General features: G+C 36.9%; 1 protein-coding gene across 5 annotated transcripts in view; it reads left to right on the top strand.

Moving 5' to 3' along the window:
- Positions 1 to 18,719, top strand: part of EIPR1 (EARP complex and GARP complex interacting protein 1) — a 96,900-nt gene that overhangs the window by 53,209 nt on the left and 24,972 nt on the right. For all 5 annotated transcript variants that reach the window (XM_087774193.1, XM_087774192.1, XM_087774191.1 and 2 more), the window contains exon 5: positions 14,621 to 14,720. In XM_087774193.1, the coding sequence (XP_087630319.1) occupies positions 14,621 to 14,720 (100 nt within the window). The remainder of the gene's footprint in view (positions 1 to 14,620; positions 14,721 to 18,719) is intronic.

The raw sequence follows: 18,719 nt of genomic DNA, 5'->3' as shown, positions 1-18,719 counted from the left end.
AATCGCTTTGTATGAGATCAGCAGTTGTCTGGCAGCACACACTTGCAGTAAGAAGGGCAACGCTTATTCTGGCTCTGTCATTTGCCTTGCCATTAGAGCATACTCTTGTACGTTTTACTCACAAAACACAGGCTGAACGCTGAACCCCGGGGGTTCACTGTGATCGTTGTTTAATCCACAGAGCACAGTAGAGCAATGTACCACAAGTGCTACCCTTGTTAAGGCCTGGAAAAGTTTTTAAGTCATGATAGCTTTTGAAATTATACACTTTAGATTTGATAAAGACTTAATTTTTTAAAGTTAATTTTGAAAATGATTAGTCAGAATGCATGCTTAAAATAAAAAAAAAAAAAGAGTAAAAAAAAGAAAGAGTAAAAACTTTAAGCTGGGCTTTCATCACATCTTCATATGCTGGGCTGAGAAAGTGCTGTAGTTGACAGTAGAGTTTAGAGACGCAGGGTGTAATGTCAATCTCAGCCTTTGTGGCACTTAGTATGCACTTCTGTGATTCCAGATGGTAGCTCACAGGAAGGTATTTTTTGTGTGTCTCGGCATCCATAGCACAGGTACCTCACAATATTCATTCATCTGGATTGCAGATCATAAGTAATTGAGATTTGGCTGTAATTGAAAGGGGGAAAAAAGCAAAACTGTCTTGAAAATGCAACTGGATATGCACTCTGGCATCACTGCCTGCCTCAGGGCTTTACTTGCTTATACTTTTGTTCGTATTTTCCCTGATCTGCTTTATTTCTTAACTTCTTTTCATTAAGGTTTTCCATTGTTTTTCTTTTACATTAAGAAAGCCTTATAGTTGAAAAATTACCTCACAGAGTTTTCTGTTTCTAGCATCATGTACTAGGGAATGCAAGGGGGGATTTTTTTTCCAGGTCTGGTGTGTCAGGTATTGGTTTTGCTTAATTGTTTACTGGCATTAAGGAGAACTAATCCTGTCTTTCCTTACGTTTATCTCATCTCCTTTATGGAATTTTGTGCTCAAGTGTCTCTGAAATTTCTTATTAAAAACTAGCAGGGACATACTTAATACCAGTTCTCTTCTGTGAACCAAGACCAAAAGAGCATTTCCAATTAATTGTGACTAAAATCCTAAGCTTTCTTCACATGTGTCTGAACACTGTGCCCATCCTGCTCAAGATCTTCTGAAATAATTTTCTAGTCTTGACAAAACTTTTGACACAAATCTGATCTTCAAGACATTACAGGCAAGGGAAAAAGAAATGTGCTTTTCTACAGTTCTATTTTATCTGGATTGCATGAGTTACTGTGTTTAAAAATTAAGCCTAACTATTCACTTTCAGTTACTGAGATGGTTTACTGCCGCTAAGCTGTGAATCTGGGACCCATCAGAATTTTTACTCAAACTCTTGTATGGCATACAGTTCAGAAAATTAAGCAGATGCTTAAATTAGGCAAGCAAATAGGCCTATTAATTGCTTTGTTTGGTTTAAGCCTAAGACTTTTTTTTCATCCTCTGCGTACTGTTCCTCACGTGAGCCAAAATGCAAAGGTTTCAAGTGCAAAATTCCCGAGTGATTTAATTCCAGAGTGAAAAAGTCGAGATACATGGGGATTTGTGTGTTTAAAAAAAAGAAAAAAGCCTTTTCCTTAAATTAATTTTGTAGATAAATGTATGTATTCACAGTATATACATACATAACCATAGATATATTGCTCTATGCAATGTTTTAAGATTCAGTAATTAAAGGACCTCGCCATTGGATATCTTGCAAGAAGTAGTCCAAGGTACAGCCTGGATAGGAGAGGACAAGGAAACAGGACAGCAGTTAATGAGATTTTGATTACTCCTCTGAGTGCAGCTCAGAGGAATCCCTAAAAACGTGTCTGTTAAAATCCTGAAGATTTATGTTTTAGGAGTAACCTACTGTTCTACTTCTTTCTGAGTTTTTCTACAGACTTTTTTGATAGTAGACTTGACAGGATAGTCCTCAGAGAAGGAGGATACTATAGGCCATGAGAGAAGTGTAATCTGTGAGATCTTGAATTTGGAACTCGGCAGGGACTTTTTTTCTTTTGTCAGAAGTAAAGGTGCAAAGCTGGAGTTTTTCCCCTGACATCTGCTGGAATCAGGCTTGCCTATAACTGCTTAACATCCTACTTTTTGCTTTCCAAATTTGGCAGGTATAAAGTAGGGTAGATGCTGCTCAGTAGCAAGGTATGTACTTCAAAAGAGAGGAGCAACAAGTGAAGTAAGTTGGATGGTGGAGTAAATTTGGAATAAGATAAAAGCAAAATAAATAAGGGGAAAGTGTTAGATGGACAACGTAGGTACAACCGTAAAGGGAAAACGAATGAAGATTACAGAGACAAGAAAAGTGGGAGCTCAGTTGTGGGAGGCCTGAAAGGTGAGGAATGAAGAATTCACATTTTATATAGAAAACAATAGTCAGCTGCTAAAAAAAGTTGGAAAGGGATGAATATGTTAGGAATAATGATAGATTACTTCATTAAGCTTCTCTACTTGCTAAAGTTGAGGGTTTTTTAGCGTATCCCACTCAATCAATTCTAAATATGGACTTGCAAATATTACCGCATCTAAGAGAAATTAGAGGGGAAGACAAAGTGTAATTTTTTAAAAATTCGCAGATGTTTCAAGAACTCAGGGATGTTTATCACTAAAATATTAAACTAGAATTTTGAGTTCAGAAAGGAGAAGGTTACTATAAATGAGCTATTCCCACAGGCTTTTTTTTTAAACTACTTACATTTTATTTGGTATTTCATCCAAGGTCTCCAAATGGAGTGCTGACAAGTACCATCTCTTCTTTGGCTGTGTGATTACACACAGTATGGAGCAACCTCATCAGGGTCTGCTTTCTACAAAAGTACAAATTTGCTATAACAGTCCTTTCAACTTAAATGGAAGTTTACTTTATTTAAGATACCTAAGATACTATACATAACATTATTGCTTCAATTTCATCATGTCATTGCATTAATGAACACAGTTACATGATGAAAGTTAAACACATTTGTAGTTGACGCCCTGAAGACAGGTGAGTAGGTGCATTCCAGAAGTGAGGTCCAGAAGTGTTTTACTTATTCTTTTTGGCCTTTAAAATAGTATTTAAAACAAAAAAACAAACAAACAAAAAACAAAACAAAAAAACCCAAACAAAGAAACAAAAAAACTCACAGCACCAAACAAAAAAAACCCCACCAAACACCCCAAAACATTGTCTCAAGGAAAAAAAACAAGAAGTAAGAGAATCTGAAATGCAAAAGAAAATTGAAAGTGGTGTTTTTAATAGCTCTGACACTTTCCATTGCATTAAGGTAACACTTTCGTTTCCTGTCATGATGTTGGTAACATTAATTCTTCTATAGTATCCCTCTGTTAGGCATCAGGATATACATGTTAAAATTCTGCTGTAGTGTTTCATTAAAAAAAAAGTCCAAATATATAATGGTATATATATAATGAATTTAAACCTGAAAGCGACACTTCTTTTAGGAGGATCATGTAGTCTTGAATATATGATATATTAACTGTTATATATGCTTTACAGCAAGGGCATGTAATAAAGGCAATCATAACTTTTTTGGTATGAAAACCTTATTTTAACACTTCATATGTCCCAGTACCAGAAATACAATTGTGTGGAAGGAGATCCCTCTGATATTTGTATAGAGGTTCCCTTGAGAGCATCAGGAGTGCCAATTCCATGGGCAGGGGTATAAACTGAACTCCAGGGGGTTTTAGGTTTTTTGTAACAGCTGCCCAGCTGACACTAATTGTTTGTGTCGTAGGCCTTTCAATTTCTTCACATAATGCACAAAATTTCAGAGCTATCAGGAGACACATATTAGTGAAGCTGATTAATTACAGACAGATTCAGAAAATTATCAGCATTTAAGAATACTTTTTCCACACCTGGTTTGTTCCACGCATTTAGGTTCTCCGTCAGCCACCTCTGATATTATAAAGATGAAGTATAGACAAAGTTTTTTGGAAAAAAATCCTATATGACAAGCGTTTTCACTTGGAATGTAACTTAGAGCTACTTTTCAGTACCATCACTCTCCCCTTTGTATTCTGATCCCCTCTAAAATGGTAAAAATTTTAACTTTATCTTATGTTCTACTTCTGTCTCCTCTCCCTTCTTCCTTAATTCTGTGTGGTATCCTGAATTCTTTACAGGATTTTGCTCTTTTGAATCTTTGATTATCCTTTATTGTAAATAAATCCATGTATTATATATAATCCAAATGTTCAACCATTTGTTGTCTCTTTCTCACATTTTCTTTCTCATTTTCCCCTATTATCATCCTCTAAAATGTGTCTGGAACCAGTAGAGTAATTTATAACACTCATGTCTGTCTTTCACTTGAATGTTTTTTGGTAATTTTGGGTGTTTAGTATTGTGCAAGTTTAAAGCTTTAAGCTACTCAGTGTAATTACAGGGAATAATTGTTATTCATTAATTGGATAGTGAAATAATAAAACATGCTGTGTGCCCAGTTTATTATGTTAATTTTTGATCAGAATTTATTTGACTCCAGTCTTGTAAAGCTGAGGGAAACTTAATGAAAGTAAAATCTGACATTGAAGCAAATACTAAGGGAAAAATACGCTGTATGTCATGTATGTGAACTTGCTTTATGTATTCAGTTAACTTATGACCACTTCTGATAATTTCAATAGATTTCATATGCTTAAAATGAAAATCAGTTTTGTTGAAGTCTTTGCAGTTGTTTGTGTTTACCTTGGATTTGTGAATCATAATACAGAGAGTAGTACAGAAATTGTGTTACTCTACAAGTAAAAAATGATGGATTTTTAGAGTACTGTTTCACTTCTTCCAAACTTGAAAGTAGTTTTTTTGCTTCAATTCTCACCATGTTGTCATATTCCCTAGTTTTACAGTCAAACTAGTTGAGATTTTTCCCTGCTGAAAGAAAACGGAGCTATTTTTAAAAGGGTTTTTTTCCTATTTATGATGCCACTTTAGCTATTCTTAGCACTAAAAAATTAGGGTTGTGGTCTGCCCCAACTGATTTTGCAGGTTAAATGGTTCACAGCTGGTTTTATTTTCAGTTTTTATTAAATTGCTTAAAAAGATGGTGGGAAATGTTAAAAAAGTGATGTTGCAGAACTGTGCAAAAATGCAGGAGAATTTTAAGTGTTCATGAGGATCTAGCTTTGAACAGGTGTCCCTGTTTTCTTGGTCTCAGACTCCAGTTTGCTCTCCAAAAGCCCATTAAGCATTTACTATTTAGAATATTTGTTCCTCAGAGTAGAATTCTTTCCTAGCACAATATTTTGGGATGATTATAGATGAAGTGCTGAGACCTGCTTACACGGTAGTTAAAAATTCAGGGCTTTGAAATGTCTTGAATGTCTATTGGATGAAAAAAATGGTCCTTGTATGTTTGTAATTAAGTGCATCTGTTGGGTAAAATGTATGTGAGAACTTAAGGGGTGCCCTGTAGCCTCAAACAGTCCATCCAGCCCGGTGTTCAGTCTCGGGTAGTGGTGATGGAGAGGTTTTTTACTGAGACCACACTAGCTGGAGTCCCACCGCTTCTTGCAGTCTATTCACCTCAAATTCCCCCAGTGTCCACAGTCACTGGCTTAGGGGTGTTAGAGGGTACATCTGTGCCAGGTCTGCGTAAACCTTTATCATTCTTGGGTTTGCTGTCCTTTTGAACAGGAGGAGTAGTGATTTTCTTCAACTACCACTGCAGATCCTAGGCAATCATAATTTTCTTCTTAAGCACATGTTTCAAATCATTGGAGAAATGTACTCGGATGAATATTCTGTTTTGTTGGGTTTTCTCCCCCCGTCCAACCATGCAGATGGCCTGTTTGTTACAAACGGCAATAAATTAGCAAGGATATGCTATATCCATGTTGCCATTTTTTGAAAAATCCCATATGAAAATACTCAAATTCTGTCCAGCCCCAAAAGTAGATATGTGTTTCCTCTAAAATGAATCTGCAGAGATTGCTTTTGCCCACTCCAGCTGTTTCACAAATAAGCTTGTTTCAGCCCTTAATCTTTACATTAGTAAATGGAAAAAACTATTGGCATTGTGTGGCCTCCAGAGGCTGGGCAGAACTTTTACCTGACAGCTCCCTATGTGCTTTCCTGCCAGGCATTCATACTACTAAAAAGTTTTTCTAGCTTCACCACCTTACTGATCTTTGACAGACAATCCGGTTATATGTTGCTTTCATGACGTGTCACATATCCATAATATTAATTTTGCAGGTTTTTTAAGCCCTGTTCAAGCAACAAAATGGAAATGGTGCCCATGGCAGCAGCTGCTCTATGAGCAGTATATTGTAGCATGATAGAGGTTATGTGACTTCTGTCCATCTGCTTTGGAAATGAATCCTAGCTTTACACACGGATTCCCCACGCCCCACCCAATTCCATTAGGAAAGTCATATACATGCTGGGGGGTTCTCTTCTTCTACATGTGCTGTTCATTGTATATAGCAGTTATCTCTGGGTGACAGTAATCTGTCACCAGTGTCTGCTTATGTGAAATGTGTTACTCCTCCATACTTTGAAGCTTTTTCCTGTTGGTGTTAAGAAAGAAAGTGAAAACAACTTTTAATACTCATGTAGATCTTTGAACTGTACATACTTTTTCAAACAGTTTGACTCTTTGGCCATGTTTCTTGTCAGAAACATGTTGTCAATCAATTCTTTTTCATATTAATAAATACGTTTCAGCTCCTCAGTGAGTTGTTCCTAAAACCGTTAAAAAGATTTGTCTGTGTAATAGTATCTGCAAATCCTCCAAGCACATACACAGCTTTATGCTTTGTAAAGTGCTTTTTCTGGCATGGGGTATAGAGTTCAACAGGCACCATAAACTATGTTGCCAAAACACTGCATTCCTACAGTAATTTAACTGCATATGCTCTCGACCTTTTCTTATTGTAGATGTGTCACCAAAAAAACCCTACAGCTATAATGCGTTCTGCTGTCTCAGCACATGTATCTCACGTGGACTTGTTCTAAAACACTTGCAAAAAGAAAAAAAGACTTTCCAAAATGTTTTGAAATAGCCATCGAGTCCTCAGATATTTCAGCCATCAGTAACAGTAGGATAATTAAAATACTACTGCCAAATATTCATCATGATAATGTGACAGAAACTTAACAAAACTTTTGCAAGAGCTGTCCTATATGTAGACAGCTTGAGTGTAGATACTTGAGCGATATGGGAAGGCATGGACGAAACATAATGAAGTTAAAAGGGTTTTGCGTATTTGCCTTAGAGTATTATTTGTGATTGTTTCTGCCATAATATTTAAGTATTACTATTGTAAAAAAATCCACTATTAATTACTTTGAGGAAATACTAACTTTCTTAATCTGTTGTATTCTTTAGACTGTATTTGATGTTTCATAGAAGGTCAGAAACAATGCATAACCTTTTGAATTAAACCCACCCCTAGAAAAGCTCTTCTCTCTCCAAAAGAAAATAAAGGAGAATAAAACAGCCTTCCAGATTTCATTTAAAAACAAACAAACAAGCAAACAAAAACCACCCAGAAACAAACAAAAAAAGTACTGGGACATCTGTTAGTAAGCTGTCATTTATGTAGTAGAGCTGTTATGAAAATATCCCGTGACAGTGCATTTTTGATCTTAATGAACTGAAGACACGTTAGTCTTTAACGGTACTACTATGGTCAAACCAAACTAGTGCTATAACTTCCAGCCTAATGGAAATCACCAGAACAGGGGAAGCCATGGGTCTTGTACCCTGATATTGTCATAACTGTATTTAACAGCACTTCAAAGACTAGGAAATGTGTTGTCCGTATATGATAAGTAATTTGTCAGTTACTCAGGTTGGATAGACAAAATGGCTGCAGACAAAACTGAGAAGAGTACTGAGGCTGTTCAGGAAGGACAGGCTGGGATGGTGAGGAGGAGTCTTGTCCTCTCTGTGAGAGTGCTGCTGGAGTTCACGGAGCTCTGTCTGGGGATGGATGGTGAGCCAAATGAGAGCTTGTGAGTAAGGATTAAAGAGCAGACCGCTATGGGTGACACAGTAATGGTTGTCTGCTGTAGGCTACCTCATCAGGAAGATTAATTAGATCATAGAATCATAGAATTCACAGAATACCAGGTTGGAAGGGACCTCAAGGATCATCTGGTCCAACCTTTCTTGGCAAAAGCATGGTCTAGACAAGATGGCCCAGCACCCTGTCCAGCTGAATCTTAAAAGTGTCCAATGTTAGGGAATCCACCACTTCCTTGGGGAGATTATTCCAATGGCTGATTGTTCTCATTGTGAAAAATTTTCCTCTTGTGTCCAATTGGAATCTCCCCAGATTTGACTTGTACCCATTACCCCTCGTCCTTTCCGTATGACTCCTTGTCACGAGGCCTTCTACAGACAGCTAGAAGTAGCGTTTTATTTGCAGGGCCTGGTCCTCCTTGGGGACTTTAATCACACCAGTATCTGTTGGAGGGACAACACAGCAGGGCATAAGCAATCCAGGGGGTTCCTGGAGAGCATCAATAACAACTTTGTGACCTGAGTGACAGAGGAGCCACTGAGGAGAGATGCTCTGCTGGACCTCATATTTATAACGAAGGAAGAGCTGATTGTGGATGGGAAGGTCAAAGGCAGCCTTGGCTGTAATGACCATCAGATGGTGGAGTTCAGGATCCTGAGAGGAGGGAACAGGGCAAAAACCAAGCTTACAACCTTTGACTTCAGGAGAGCAGACCTTGGCCTCTTCAGGGATCTGCTTGAATAAGTCCCATGTGATAAGGCCCTAGAGGGAAGAGGGGTCCAAGAAAGCTGTTTAATATTCAAGGATCACTTCCTCCAGGCTCAAGAACAGTCTATCCCAACAAGCATGAAGTTGAGCAAAAATCCAGGATATCTAGTGATACGCTAGTAAGAGGCAGACCTTAGAGGAGAAGGCAGTGTCCTAAAAAATCTGCTATACCTTTTTTACCTTTAAAGAAGAACTTATGGAAAGATGAATTAGTATTCCTCATCTGTCTGGAATAATACATGTGACAACAAACAGGCAAAAATAGCCTCATAGTATTGTTGATTAATCAACTGTGTAAGGACTTATCTGCAATACCAAATGAACTTGGAGAACCCCCATGACCTTGATAATACCATGCTACAAAACTACTTTGTAGCATGGATTCCAAGTAGTGCTACCCATGGGTTTTTTACTCTGTGAGATTTTCATGTGGACTGGCTCTCTGAATACAGAAGAAAGAATCAGCTTCATGCACAAGTCAATGGGAAGGAATTTAGGATTTCTTAGGTTATGGAAATGTGAAGAACTGTAGGTTATACTTGTAAAAACTCTCACCACATGTTCTAAAAGAACTCTCTGTGTATGGAACTTGTGTGTTTTATTGCTTCAAAAATAAACACAGTAGAGCATGGTTGACTGATGTCTTGAGTCTGAAAATGGTTAGTCACAGCTTCCTTTTTATAAAGTAGGTTTCACCCATTTGGTTGCATAGCTTATTTGTGCTTTGCATCCACCACCTTACTGTGCTGCAAGTATATACAGAATGTAGGTAAGTTGGTTGAACTACAGACTAGAGATGTTGATTCCCATCTATAATGATTCACAACTTGAAATGTTACTAGTGACAGTTTTTGCCAATTTAGTTCATATGTAGAGTCTGTATAATCAATTTGCACGATTTTGCTTTGCTGTTTTAAACTTTATTAATATGTAACGCCATGGCCAACCAGACAGAAGTCTGAGATTTGTTAATGAACTATGGAGGTGTTCACCTGTTGGTCATCACTTTAAATCATGAATAGCTCAACAGGAATTTAATAGTTGTTTCTACAAAATGGATATTTAGGAGCTCCTACTCAAAATCAATGAGTCCTATGTCTTGCTTTCATGTAACAAATTCACTAGCATGCTTTCTGTTAGATTGTGAACTCCTTGGATTCAGACTGTCTTTGTTGTGTTTATAGGTACATAAATACCTTTCCAATGATGAAAATGATTAGGCCTGTAAAGCAAGAATTACACTTCTTTTTCTCACTATAAACTTGTTTAATTGAAGCTGCAGTAGACAAGGAGATGCAGTGAAGTAAATACAAATATTAAAGATGACCCTTTATTATTTTGCATTCTGCTTTATGATTTTTTTCAAAAAGACTTTGAGGTTGTCAACACCGTAGTATGATAATTTAAGGAAAAAATTAAAAACATTTTAGAGGCAAGTGCTTTTTCTGTGTCACCTCTTTGTTGGTATACTCTTGTATTCATTTCTACAACAGTTATTTTTCTGAATGTAAAAATAAGTTAAGAGCCAGAATAAAGCCCAGGTGTCTCTGGGGTTCTTGTCCAAAATAATCTTTAACTTCATTTCTCATTCTTCTCAGCAGCCTCTTAGCCAAAAAGGCACCTAAAATAAATTCAAGGCACCTAAAATAAATTCACCTTATCTTAACTTTCAGTTAATTTAGGAAGCTATGGTTCTTGTTTTACTGTGTCTTGAGGAGTTGGACACTGAAATATATGTCAGTGGCTGAGAATTTTGAGATACAGCATAACTTACGTGTGCTTCCAGCAGCATGGACTTCAGTACACTACAAAATAGCCAGAACTGTTTTCATTCAGAAATGTGGCCACTCTGTAGAGCACTTGGGTAAGGAGTAAGAATTGTGGGCTCCAGACTGTCCTCAGTCTGATCTCCTTACTCTTAGAATAAAGTCCTAATCACCAGATTAGCAGAGTGACCTTTACATCTGAATTATTCTGCTGCAAAGAAGGCAGGATATTTGGGTTCGTAACACATGAATTTTTCTGATGGGCTGCATTGAGGCTACAAGAATGTTCTGCTGAGTTACCAAATGTTTGGGTGTATTTTCTATTTTGCAGTGCATGAGAATTTTCAGTCCAGCAAAATTTTTCCGCTTATAGAAACAAATGGTTGTCGCTTCTGTAGTTATAGTGAAGCAGTAGTTAATGCTTGCTTTGTCCAACACATTGTGGCTGACTGCAGTTCACATCTATGAAAGCGTTTGTATGTTGCTTTATTCTTATTTAGTCTGTAATGGAGAACTTTGAATTGTTCATTTGTAAATGCTCAGTACATTACTAAATGATGGTTTTAACTATCTTTTCAGTATAAAACACAGATAATAGAGTCCTTTCATGTGTGCATTTGAGTGAATATTTTAAAATCTCTTTTTTCTTTACTAGGAAAACGTTCTCTGTAGGATTTAATTTTTTTACCAAAAACTACTAGCTAGAAGCTAATTTTGAAGCATCAGGAGTCAGATGACAACAAAATAGGGTAAAAGGCAACAAATATAATTGCTTATCTGCTGTTTATAGATTGTCTAAAGAGCAGCCGTGAAGTTGACACTCAGTTTCTGAGTGGCAGCTGTGAATTTGATGATTACCTTGTCTGCTACCGAAAACTGTAAGCATCAGCAACTGTTGGCACACTCAGGAAAATGGTATTGCCTGGTTTATCTGTTTTCCTTTTTAAAGATTATCACCACCTCTGCTGTGTCTGAGATTGTTTTAAATGAAAACTTCAGTTTTTCTAAAATTTATATCTTTGAAAGCCATTTTTTTTCACTCACCAGTATTTTTTCCCCCCTTCTCCATGATATTTCATGTTTAACATTCAGTCATGACTACAGAATACAGCTGAATATGTTACAAAGAGTGATTTGAGTAACCTTCGCTTAGATTATAAAATCTGAATGATCACTACAACCACACCCATAAAACAATGAACTTTCATAAAAGACAAATTAAATAGAAGGAAAACGGGCATCTCACAAGGACAGAGTGAATGTGGAGAGACCTTTTCATTCCCAGGTATGTCAGGTGGGTTATAATTGGCTCTAATTAGCACAATATATTCAGCTATAAAAATTCTTTACCTTGAAGCTCAGTGACACTCAAAGATGTGAAATTTCTTTCTACCTTTGAAAACATCAAAGAAAGTGCTTCCAATCTAGCTTTTACAACTGAAAGTTCAGTGATCAGTGCAGGAAAGAGGCAAATACATCAACAGACATAAAGAATATTGATCTCTGGCTGGAAGAACTCTTAAAGAGTTAATTGGTCAAACCAGATTTCATTGTGTATAGTGAAAAATATATCTATGTATATCAGCACCAAATGCCAGTTATACTTTCAGCAATATGTAAGAAAAATTATGGACTTAAATAAATGTGATCAGAATCAACTTGAAGATTTCTTAGTTACCCATTCAGTTGTGTGATGATCCTGATGTCTTTCAGTTTCACTTTGGAAAACTGGATTGTGGAAGGTTAGCTGTGATCACATGCAGGTTATAGTGCATTAATTTTTTTATCCTGTTATATGTGTTCATAAAATGTTTTAATTTCTTGAAAGGATCTAATTGATAGATCTGTGTAGCAGAACTATATGAAATTCTGAAATAACCATGCCAGTGCCAGCTGGGTACTTCTCATTATTATGGGCAAAATGATGATTGAATGTGTAATTGAAACTGCATCATAATTTTTATTATCAACACTCATTTTCAGTTGCTTATAATTTTTCTAAGTTGTACCATGGAACTTTAACAAGAAACACTTTTGAAAATAAGATTGGCAATACTAGAGACAAAACAGCCTAATTTAAAGCAAATCATGGAATCATTCTAGTTCCATGGCCTTGTTAAAACACATGTAAAAACATGATGGTAGCTTAATGTGCTAAACAAAGTGGTTTTGTCCTAATACAAGAGAGCTCATTACAAATGAACTTTTATAAGTAGTTAATTTCCATGGATTGACAACATAATAAGGATGCAGGTCATGGTCCAGCAGAAGATAGATGCAGAAGCTAGTCCTTTTGGTCTGCTCTGTTGCCTTAGGGAAAATTTCAGTGATTGAGGAGTCAGCCAACACACCCTTTTAGTTATAGTTCCAGCTTTTTCATCTACTTGTTAATTTTTTTCTTTTTTGGCATACTTCTATTTTCTCTGCATAGTCTGGCTTCTCTATAACAGCAAACAGGTGTAGTCATCTGCCTGTATATCTAATGCTTATTTTACTAAAAGTGCAGAGTAAAAAGCAATGAAACTGTTCACGGAAGAAGAAAGAGAGTTTTGAGAGGAAGGTATCAGCTGAGAATAACTGAGGTTTTGTTTCAGTTATGGTGTGAAAAAATGACACTGTCACTTGTTTCTGTTACCTGCAACTTCCTATTTTCTTTTCCATGTGCTTTATGCCACAAGATTAGATGGAGTTCCGTGGCTTAGATGTCGGGCCAGCCCACTGTCTTAGGAAGCTAAGAATAATGCAAAATTGGGGATAAAATAGGAGCATGCATAGTGTGCAGCACCGAGTTAGGAAGGTAGCTAGTAGCTGCCTAACGTTGGGCTCACTTGCCCAAGGCTGCATCCACTCATGCAACCATGCAATCCAGGTACTGAATTGATTAATGCAAAAAGCTAAACAGACTAGAAAACTTCGGTCTAGTGATGGACTCTTGACAAACCTCAAGAGGTACTTCTTCATATATGCACTGACGATGAGAACAGCATATCAAATACGTAAAGTTTTTAATCTAGAGAAGGGAAGACGTTTCTTCACGTAGCTGTTGATACTAAAGTTGTGATCTCTGCCTTCAGCTATATTGTGTCACTATAAGATGATTGGGAGGTTGCACAACTTTCTTTTAAAAGAGTTGGGTATGGAAACCTATTCTCATCAAATGATAAGTATTATTCTTTTAACCTTACTGTTATCTCCAGCAAATTTATTAGGGTTGTAGTGCATATGCTTAGCTGTGCTGCCCATACTGACTGCCTTGAATATGGTGCTTCTCATAGGTAGAACTAGAGATGAGGACTGATTTCTTACATTCCTTCACACATAGCATGAAACTGGTGAATCACAGGTAAAAGGTATATGTTGATTGAGTCACGATGACAGCTGCTGAACTGGAGGAGGTTTGCATGAAAGCTCTGAGGCTTATGATTTTTGGTGCTTCTTCATAAAGGATGCACAACGGTACATATGAAGAACTTTGAGGTTTCAAGCTAAAGCACTCGAAAGTGAGTGTACGTCAAGGTCTCTGGCTGCTTCTGTGTATGTATGCAGAATGACTGCTACAATGACATAATCATTGTTTTGCATGATCGCTGTATGATTCAGTATGCAGAATGGATAACAAATGGAGTAAGGATTTAGAGAAGCTCTCTTTTACAGTTACGCTAGCATCTAGGGAAGCTGGATGGCATTCCTTTATCTGACAGATTTGGGTGGGATGTCAAAGGGCACTCAAAAGAAAAAGAAAAGGATGTGTACGTTAGCACTGACGAAAAGATTCCATAAGCAAGCCTGAGTTTGGTACCACATAGCTTTTAAGTAACTGGTGCTGCAATAATGTTCATCTAGTATGTGTAAAAATTGCTAGATTGCTAGTTAATGGCAGATTTTGCACTTAAACTATGGGATGGATTTCAGCTGAAGGAAACCATAAGGAATATGGTATAGTATGTTTTGGAATAGATTAGATCCACAGAGTTAAAATGGCTTTCTAGTGCAAATTCTGACTGATTTTAATGTTAGGTTGTTTTTTTTTTGTTTGTTTTCTGTTTCTGTTTTACAGTGTAATGTGGGAACCAATGGGAGACGGTAAAAAGATTATTTCACTGGCTGATAATAACATATTATTGTGGGATTTGCAGGAAAGTTCAGCCAAAGCTGTGGTAAGAATTTTTTTTTAACAAATCATGGTATACTTGAATATAGTAGAAACAACGACATTCCCTAGCCTAGAATTTGCTAATCTTTTAACTGCTCAGAAATATCTTGTTGACTTTAATGTGGGTGGGAGAAATGAATACTCTATCATTTGTCTTGAATGCAAGTGTTTAAGAGTAGGCAACTTAGTATTTTTGTATCTGTTGCTAGTTGTTAAATGTTTTCCTTTTTCTAGAGTTGCCTTTCCTTTCCTACTGGTTTTACAGTGAATAATCTAAAATAAAGCAATGCTAACTTGATGAATGTGTACGAGAGAAAAATTGGTGATTGGTAAAGCCAAAGGTTATTGAATTCAGATAATAGTATATTAACTCATGTTGGTTAATACCTCTATTTAATTTACAATGCTTGTTGTATATATAAGCATAATATAAATTTCTCTATTTACTGTGCACTGCTTTGAGTTCTCAGTATGAATTTAATCTAGTACCATACTGTCTCTTCAGATTATTTCACTCATTGTTAAAACCATCTTATTCAGGAACATATATGAAAAGGTGTCATTGGCATAGATTTCTGTCAGATTATGCCACATCTTACAGATAAACAAAAAAAGTCTGCTTATTTATGTATAATGACATAGGTTGCATATAGAAATCTTGGAATGTTTCTGTATAGAGTCATTTAGGTCAGTGTCTGTCCTTAAAAATGGAAACTGATTATGTCAAGGACATTATTATTCAGTTGATCTGTTGTCACTTCTTGAGTTAACTCCTCGCTTTGACTTGTTCAGGGTTAGTTTCTTTTCTCAGATGCTACAGAATCAGATTTTTCAACTGGAAGTTGCTTAAAGAGTCAAGACGTGTCCATAAACTCTTCAATGTTGTACCATCTGACTGTGTGCAAACAGATGAAGTCTTGAGTTGCTATTATTTTGCGTTGTATCAATGTAATGTAATATAGTTTAATCCTTTATGTTCATAATTAAGCCCTTTGGGTTCCTTCACTAGATGAGGAAACTTTAGTGCTTTTTTTACCTGGAACTTCAATCTTCAATCAGTGTTATATTACCTTCCCAGGCTTCTTCAAAGTAGTGTTTGTTTTTATCAAATTGATGTTGAGAGTTTCTGAAGACTAACCTCCAGGACCTTGTCTGTAGCATTGTATCCACTGGATTTGCATTACTCCTACATAAGTCAGTATTTCTTTTCTAATGCCTGTGAAACACACAGAATTTTTTTGGAATGCCTTCTTTAAGCCTGTTGAAAAACTGCTTTTGGGGGTGGTGCTGCTTCTATGCCATAGCTCTTCATGTCTCTTTGAAGTGTTGAGACTACTAGACTACTTAGCATTTTCCCTTTCTCCTTTCTGTCTTTGGGCAGCTCTGTCCTCTCTTGCTGAAGTTCTTTCGAATGTTAATTAGTTTTTTCACTCACTATCCCAACCACTTTCTCATAACTGTCTCAGATTTCTTCCTAATCCATTTTCTTTTCCTTCTATTGCTAGAATTGGGATCTGCATAATTTTGGAGAGGACTAGACTCTTCACCAAACTATGTCATTGCAGCACCATTTTGGAAATCGGTATTTCTGTCCTCAAGGCAATATTCAGCTTGCTGATCCCTTCAGTATTTCAATTAGTGTTCCTTACCTAGAATATCTTTTATTCTGTTACTTTTAAAATATGCCTGTACTGCATCAAATATTGGTGGCAAAATAAGGACTCCAGAAGGCAAAGTAAGTGATAAAGGAACTAAGGGGATTTAACTTGTGACATTTGTTATATGCTTATAATTGATAAAAGGAAACAAGAAATACCAAAAGTGAAATTCTGCATCAAAAAACCTGCTTCATCTAATGAAGCTAAGACTATGAAAGTAGATGTATCAACCCTTGACTGACATCTTCAGACAGGAGCATTTTGAAATGTCTGTTCAAAACCTTAGTTTGCAGAAGTTAGGAGTGTTTAGATTTTACAGTCAGGCTCTCAGGAGACCTGATGTAGAATTTGACTGATCCTCTATATTTCTGTCTAAAATAATCTAGTATCCCATGTGAGTCCACTGTAAATTAGAATTGCTTGTGATTAAAATTTTACCTGGAAATAATTGTTTACTGTTATCAGTCTTCTGCCCCAGCAATTTTAAGTTACTCTTAGATGATATTTGACTCATCACCGAGTCAGTGACCATTTTTAAAATGAAGTTTAATAGTGAAAGTCCATGGAAACTTGACTCTCAGAAAACATATCTCCAGGCATCTAAAGCCAGGTGAATCTCTTCTAAGATGGCTGGTATTGTTGCATTCCTGTTGAATTTTTGTCTGCAACAAATTTGTCTCAAACACGTCTGCGGGTTCCTGAGTTACCCAGAGTCCAGCTGAAAAAGACTGTGAGGAAAGCATGAGCATCTCTTTAAAATGCCTGCTGTAGACTTTCTAGTAATTAAAATGATGACAACCTGAAGTCCAGTATCTGTTGTGGTTTAACCCCAGCCAGCAATCAAGCACCACACAGCCGCTTGCTCACCCTCCGCTGCCTCGGTGGGATGGGTGAGAGAATCGGAAGAGCAAAAGTAAGAAAACTTGTGGTTTGAGATAAGAACAGTTTAATAATTTAAACATAATAATAATAATAATAATAACTTTTAAAAATTGTAATGAAAATGAAAACAATGAGAGAGAGAGAGAAACAAAACCAAGGAAAAACAAGTAATGCAACTGCTCACAACCCGCTGACCGATGCCCAGCCCGTCCCCGAGCAGCAATCGCTGCCCCCTGGCCAACTCCCCCAGTTTATATACTGAGCATGACGTCATATGGTATGGGATAGCCCTTTGGCCAGTCTGGGTCAGCTGTCCTGGCTGTGCCCCCTCCCAGCTTCTTGTGCACCTGGCAGAGCATGGGAAGCTGAAAAGTCCTTGACTAGTGTAAGCACTACTTAGCAACACCTAAAGCATTGGTGTGTTATCAAAATTCTTCTCATACTAAACCCAAAACACAGCACTATACCAGCTACTGGGAAGAAAATTAAGCCAAAACCAGGACAGTATCATAGCCTTTTTCAGGCCTAGAATCAACTGCTCGGTATTTCTGAAATCTTTGAAGATTACCTCCTTCCTAAGAGATTAACTGCCTGTTAGAATCCATAGAAGGCTGAAAAACAGTAACTGTTATTCTGTAGCAATTTTATATTTGCAAAAACAAGCAAAAAATAACACTCCACCCCATGCTTTGCAGCTGTAGTATTTAGAATGTGAGAGAGAAGTCTGTGAGAACAAGTAGGTTAGAAGACAGATAGCATTGGTCGGGGTAAGCAATAAACACGTTTTCCATTTGGTTATCACCATGTACAAGGAGTGTTTGTAGGCCAATAAGCTGTTGGTGAAATAGTGATTTCTTTCTGTGTATATCCTCTTTATAAGGGATTGTTGAATGCAAAATATGTCGTAACCCTAAAAAGCACATGATTTGTATTTTAATGCTTTTTGGTCAGTGTAAAAACACACTTTTCTGGGGTATTAATAAAAAGAGCTTTTTTGGCCTTGAAAACAGGTACAGAACAACCTACAGCAAAAAATCACCTCTCACCAGCATTAAAAAGGGGGCATGTATTTAAAAAAAAAAAAAAAATTCTGAAGAGAGACCATGGACACCACTCACAGTTCTTTTGGAGGTTATAGCTGATTATACAAGGCGTCAGTTGGTGCTGTGTAGAAAATTCTTGCCGGGAAGTTGACATTTGCGTTATATGCAGATACATAGGGAGATTATTTAAATAATAAGAAACATTGTGTTTATTGTTCCTTAGGCTAAAAGGTTGTCCATTTTTCACATCTTAGCCACCTTATGTCTTATCACCTAACACGCTGTTTGGTTCTAGCAGATGGTGACAGGGCAGTAAGTAGCTAGTAAACTTATATATTCTGTAGGGACTGCTGAGAAGAAAAAGTCTTTACAAAATATTCCCATTTCTATAGACTTATAAGTGAAATAACTCTGTATGTG

This window comes from Nipponia nippon, unplaced genomic scaffold, assembly GCF_047370975.1.
Source record: "Nipponia nippon isolate SJK-2023a ecotype South Korea unplaced genomic scaffold, ASM4737097v1 scaffold_4, whole genome shotgun sequence".
In the NCBI taxonomy this organism is placed as follows: Eukaryota; Metazoa; Chordata; class Aves; order Pelecaniformes; family Threskiornithidae; genus Nipponia; species Nipponia nippon.
Note: the sequence above shows the minus strand (reverse complement) of the source record. Positions and strands in the feature narration are given on the sequence as shown.